Here is a 3,964-nt window from a genome sequence, read left to right as displayed (position 1 = left end):
GGGGGGGGGTTCCGTCTGAGGTTTCATCTTGTCATGTTGCCTACCAGAGACAGTTTGGGATTGTAGAATTCTGTGCTAGGCCTACGGCCTTCATTGTTGGTTCGCGTGGGGTGTCCCGTTCTTTGTTTCGCTGGATCACCAACAACTTTCTCAGCTGGGGAGGTGTTATGTTTAATTGGTCTGTGTGCTGTGCACAGCAGCAGGATTATTCCGCTAAAACCGACTCGCGTGACTGTCTGATTGCGCAATAGCAGTATTTTATTTACAAAGATAAAGAAGGGAAAAAATAGAGTTTTAGAATAGTGTCTTTATAGCAGACTTCTCGTTGTTTCAGGACTCGTTATAAGACACTGTATTTATTTTAATGATCCTGTGTATGCATCCAAAGGGCGTTTTTTATATAGACAGATCTAAGACCCAATGAGAAAAACTTGTTTTCTCTTACTGGGTTCAGATTTTTGAAAGGCCTGCAGAAGTGCCATGCAAAGATTCGTGGGTATGGGTAAATTCCTCGAAGCTAGAAATTTTTTTTTTAGGAATCGAGGCGCTTATATTTGCAACGCCGCATTCAGAATAGCTCCCGCGCTATTTGAAAAGCCGCGTTCTGAATAGCTCCCTTGCTTTTTGAATGATACGCCAGTGCTAGAATCTAGATCTGTATTCTAAATCTAGTAGCCATCGTTTCTACATGATAATATTGTAATTCTGCCTGAATTGTGGAAGCTTTCTCAGTTTCTTGTCAAAACTCCTAGGATTTGACTCCTTTTTATGACGTTGTCATCTACACAGTAGAAATAAAAAGGCTCAGCGAACATTGTAACTTCGGCGATCATCTGGATCAGTCATTGTGACACAGGCTTGTCTGTGGTCTACGGGACACAACAATTCAAAAACGCCTTCTCCTAGAAGAAAACCTTACTTTCAAGACAGCATATGACAAAGCGGTTGCTCTTGAAATGGCCAGTCGGGATGCAAACGAGCTGCCCACGTCCTCAGCAGGATCCAGCACATCGACACATGTGCATGCAGTTCAAAACTACAAACCAACACGGAAGTATCCCCCATGTCAACCTTGTTGGAAAACAAATCCTGCAAGATCTGACTGCTACTTTCGCGAGGCAAAGTGTAACATGTGTCACAAAAGTGGACACATTCAGTCAGTTTGCAGGTTATCCAAACCCAAAGGCAAACCAAACCCAAAACCCAAAACCTGCATTTCGGCCTCACAATAGTCAACAGAAGCGACATCAGCCGAGAAAGGTACATCAGCTAGACGAAGACACTGAAACAGTGGACTTCTTCAGCATTCACCAGTACAATGGCTCGCCCAGTAAAATTTGGATCCACCCCTTCGTCAAAGCAAAGCAAATCCCCATGGAATTGGACACTGGCTCCAGTCTGAGCATCATGTCAATGCAGGACTACTGCAAATTGTTCGACACTTCATACCTGCAACACTGTACTTTAAACTTACACAGGGGAGCAAGTGCGGCCGCTGGGAGTTGCTGAGGTGCTGGTAAAAATGGATAATGTCGAGAAGAAGCTGCCCTTGTGCATTCTTCAAAAAGGCAGCAATCCATTATTTGGACGAAACTGGCTGCAAAAGTTCCAGCTTTAGTGGCATGCTCTTAAACAGATTCAGCAAGCATTAATTCCTGCCTCTACTTCTCAAGATTCGCAAACCGAATAGCAAGAGTTGCTGACCACGCACAAAGAGGTCTTCACTGAAGGGATGGGAACAGCAAAAAGCCACCAAGCAAGACTCACTATCCAACACCAGGCCCCACCAAAGTTCCTGAAGGCGAGACCCGTGCCCTACGCTCTCACAAAGAAGGTCGAGAAAGAACTGGAAAAACTGGAATCAGCTGGGATTCTGACAAAGACCACCCATTCCGAGTGGGCAAATCCAATAGTTCCAGTTCTCAAACGCTCTGGGGATGTACGTATCTGCGGTGATTTCAAAATCACAATCAACCCAGTCCTTGAGGCAGAACAATACACCCTCCCAAGGATTGAAGATCTCTTCGCCCAACCAGGAGCAGGAGAAAAATTCTCGCGTCTTTGCCAGGCCTATCTTCAGCCTCCCTTTGATGAGTCATCCAGACCTCTCACCACCATTAACACGCACAAAGGACTATATGTTTTCAACCGTTTGGTCTTTGGCATCACGTCATCGCCTGCTATCTGGCAACGCACAATTGACCAAATACATGTACTCCAAGGTGCAGAAGGTGTCCAGTGCAACCAGGACGACATGATCATCACAGGCGAAAACGATAAGAAGCACCTGGAAAATCTTGCAGAAGTAATAAAAAGGCTGGAAGATAACGGTCTAAAGGCCGACCAGGATAAATGTAAATTCTTTCAAGAAGAAGTCGTCTTCTGCGGGTTCAAAATCAACAAACATGGACTCAACAAAACCCAAGAAAGTGTTGATGCCATAGTCAATGCCCCAATTCCTGAGAACAAAACCCAGCTCAGGTCATTTCTGGGACCACTCAACTACTACCACAAGTTCCTCAAGAACATTGCCCTCATCGCAAAGCCACTCCACGAGCTGTTGCAAAACAACACGCCTTTCGTCTGGTCTACCGAGTGCAGCAGAGCATTTCAGCAGGCAAAAGACATGATTGCATCAGAGGAAGTACTGGTCCGCTACAAGCCAGACCTTCCTCTCAGTAGTCGCAGACTGGCCTGTGATGCTTCACCCTACGGCATAGGTGCTGTGCTGTCACACATTACAGAGGACATTGAAGAACGTCCAATAGCGTATGCCTCTCGAAATCTGATTCGAATTACTCCCAAATAGACAAGGAAGCTCTCGCCATTGTGTAGAGTGTCAAGAAATTCTACAACTACAACTACAACTACAACTACATATGTGGTCATCACTTTACTCTCATCACAGATCACCAACCGCTGAAGTTCATTTTCGGGCCGAACACAGGCATTCCAGCTACATCGGCAGCACGCCAGCAACGCTGCGCTGCATTCCTATCAGGATTCAACTACACCATCGAATACAGGAACTCCAAAAGCAATGCCAACGCAGACACTCTGTCAAGACTTTCATTATCTGTGAGAAGCACAGATGACGGCGAAATGGAAGAGATGTATTACATGTATAATGAAATCCTTACAGGACTGCCAATCAGTGCATCGGACATTAACAAGGCCTCAAGAACTGACACCATCTTGTCAAAGGTCATCCACTTCACACAAAACGGTTGGCCTCAACAAGTTCCAAGTGAAATGAAGCCGTATATATATGAACAGACAAGATGAACTCGGCGTCCACCAAGGATGCTTAATGTGGGGTTCACGAGTGTGGGATTCACGGGCTATTGTTCCCAAGAGTCTTCAGACATCAGTCCTTCAACAACTGCATGAAGGTCATCTAGGCATAGTCAAGATGAAGAACATGACTCGTGGATACTTCTGGTGGCCAGGACTGGACAAGGACATAGAGCAAATGACCAAAGGCTGTACTGGCTGCATGTAGTCACAACCAGACCCACAAAGTTCATCACAGCACCCATGGACGTTTCCAGAAAAACCATGGCAACGCATACACACAGACTATGCAGGTCCATTTATGAATTGTATGGTCCTGATAGTCATTGATGCGCACACAAAATGGGCTAAAGAGATACCCACAACTTCGACTACCTCCAGCGCTACAATAGATGTTCTGACCACAAGTTTCGCAAGGTTTGGACTTCCGACCCAACTCGTCAGTGACAACGGTCCGCAATTTACCTCTGAAGAGTTCAAAAGCTTCCTGCGACACAACGGCATAAAGCACATCACAAGTGCCCCGTACCATCCTTTAACAAACGGCATCGAAGAACGTTTTGTTCAAGTCTTCAAAAATGCATTGAAATCTGCGAAATCGGACGGAGGCTCACTGCACATATGAAACTTTCACGTTTTCTGATGGCATACCGAAATTCTGCACGCGCCA

The 3,964-nt window shown here is 45.6% G+C and overlaps 1 protein-coding gene across 1 annotated transcript; it reads left to right on the top strand.

The window, feature by feature from the left end:
• The first annotated feature begins 1,732 nt into the window (after positions 1-1,732).
• LOC101851356 (uncharacterized protein K02A2.6-like) lies at positions 1,733-2,809 on the top strand. The gene has a single exon (XM_005103106.1). The coding sequence runs from the start codon at positions 1,733-1,735 to the stop codon at positions 2,807-2,809; it is 1,077 nt and encodes a 358-aa protein (XP_005103163.1).
• Positions 2,810-3,964: the final 1,155 nt, after the last annotated feature.

Source organism: Aplysia californica, unplaced genomic scaffold (genome assembly GCF_000002075.1).
Source record: "Aplysia californica isolate F4 #8 unplaced genomic scaffold, AplCal3.0 scaffold00358, whole genome shotgun sequence".
Lineage (NCBI taxonomy): Eukaryota > Metazoa > Mollusca > Gastropoda > Aplysiida > Aplysiidae > Aplysia > Aplysia californica.
This window is presented reverse-complemented; position numbering and strand designations above follow the sequence as displayed.